This window comes from Haliaeetus leucocephalus, unplaced genomic scaffold, assembly GCF_000737465.1.
Source record: "Haliaeetus leucocephalus isolate CR32 unplaced genomic scaffold, Haliaeetus_leucocephalus-4.0 Scaffold587, whole genome shotgun sequence".
NCBI classification, from domain to species: domain Eukaryota; kingdom Metazoa; phylum Chordata; class Aves; order Accipitriformes; family Accipitridae; genus Haliaeetus; species Haliaeetus leucocephalus.
Window position 1 is genome coordinate 930496 of NW_010973023.1, and position 1343 is coordinate 931838.

The following is a 1343-nucleotide window of genomic DNA, read 5'->3' on the forward strand; positions in this document are numbered from 1 at the left end:
CCCCAAAGCCGACAATTTTCGGGTGAGGGACCTGTGGGCCGGGGGCGGAGGGGGGGAGCAGTGGCCGGAGGCCAGCGGGTACCAAACGCTAACGAAAGGCCTCCACTTCGCTTCCAGCCGGGGCTCTCCGGGGCCAGGGGAAGGAGGACCCCAAAGCAGAAGAGGACGCGAAAGGCAAGGAGGAAAGTTTCTCCATGGACAGCGATCTAGACTATAGCTCGGACGACAACATCCCCGGCCAGGCGGCTCACAAGGAAGAGGACTCTGGCAACGCGCTGGAGGAAAACCCCCAAAACCCCCCCAGTTCCACCAACACCACATCCACGGGCAAAAACCGGCGGAGGCGAACAGCCTTCACCAGCGAGCAGCTGCTGGAGCTGGAAAAGGAGTTTCACTGCAAAAAGTACCTGTCCCTGACGGAGAGGTCCCAGATCGCTCACGCCCTCAAACTCAGCGAGGTGCAGGTGAAAATCTGGTTCCAGAACAGACGGGCTAAATGGAAACGGGTCAAGGCGGGCAATGCCAACTCCAAGACAGGGGAGCCCTCCCGAAACCCTAAGATCGTGGTACCCATCCCGGTGCACGTCAGCAGGTTTGCGATCAGGAGTCAGCATCAGCAGCTGGAGCAAGCCCGGCCCTGATCTCTCTCCCCTACGGCTCAGAACCACAAGTTTTTGAGGGAAAAGTTTCCAAATCGGGGTTTAAAAGCAACCCACCTGAAAAAAAAGAAAAAAAAAAAAAAGAAAAAGAAAAGAAAAAGATGTAAAAAACCCCTAAAGCGAACAACAGCCCGACAAGAATTCCCGCGCGAGCGCACGGCAAATCCCCGCCACGAGCGAACTTTAAAGCGAAACTTTCCACTTACCGAGTCAAGCGAGAGTCTGCGAAGGAAAGAGGCTTGGAAACTGTTATGGTTCAGAGCAGGAATATCAAACCCTGGAAGAGACACACACAGATATTTATTATTACGCTGCCCCGCTTTGTACATACTCCCGCTGTCTTGGCTGCGATGGGGACCACAGATGCGGTACAGTGTCGGCGCCGGATCCAGCAGCGATTTGCCCGTTGTCCCCCCCCTTCACTGGCAGAGACACCCCCAGCGAAACCTGCAGTGCGCCTTTAGCTGTCTTTGGGGGTTCGTTTCTTATCGGGGGCGAAAGGTAAAAAGACGAGAACAAAAAAAAAAAAAAACAAAAGAAAACTAAGAGTTTCATTTCATGCCTTTTTTATTGTTTGATTTTATTTCCAATGGCTGAGTGGCAGGCACTGGGGGACGATTTTTTTAAATATATTTTTTGCCTGGCTTTCTGTCGATTTGGTTTGCCTATTCTACCAAGCCATGT

General features: G+C 52.7%; 1 protein-coding gene across 1 annotated transcript in view; it reads left to right on the top strand.

The window, feature by feature from the left end:
• Nucleotides 1–641, top strand: part of GBX2 (gastrulation brain homeobox 2) — a 2611-nt gene extending 1970 nt beyond the window's left edge. The window contains exon 2 of the mRNA XM_010577997.1: nt 118–641. Within this exon, the coding sequence (XP_010576299.1) occupies nt 118–641 (524 nt within the window). The remainder of the gene's footprint in view (nt 1–117) is intronic.
• Nucleotides 642–1343: the final 702 nt, after the last annotated feature.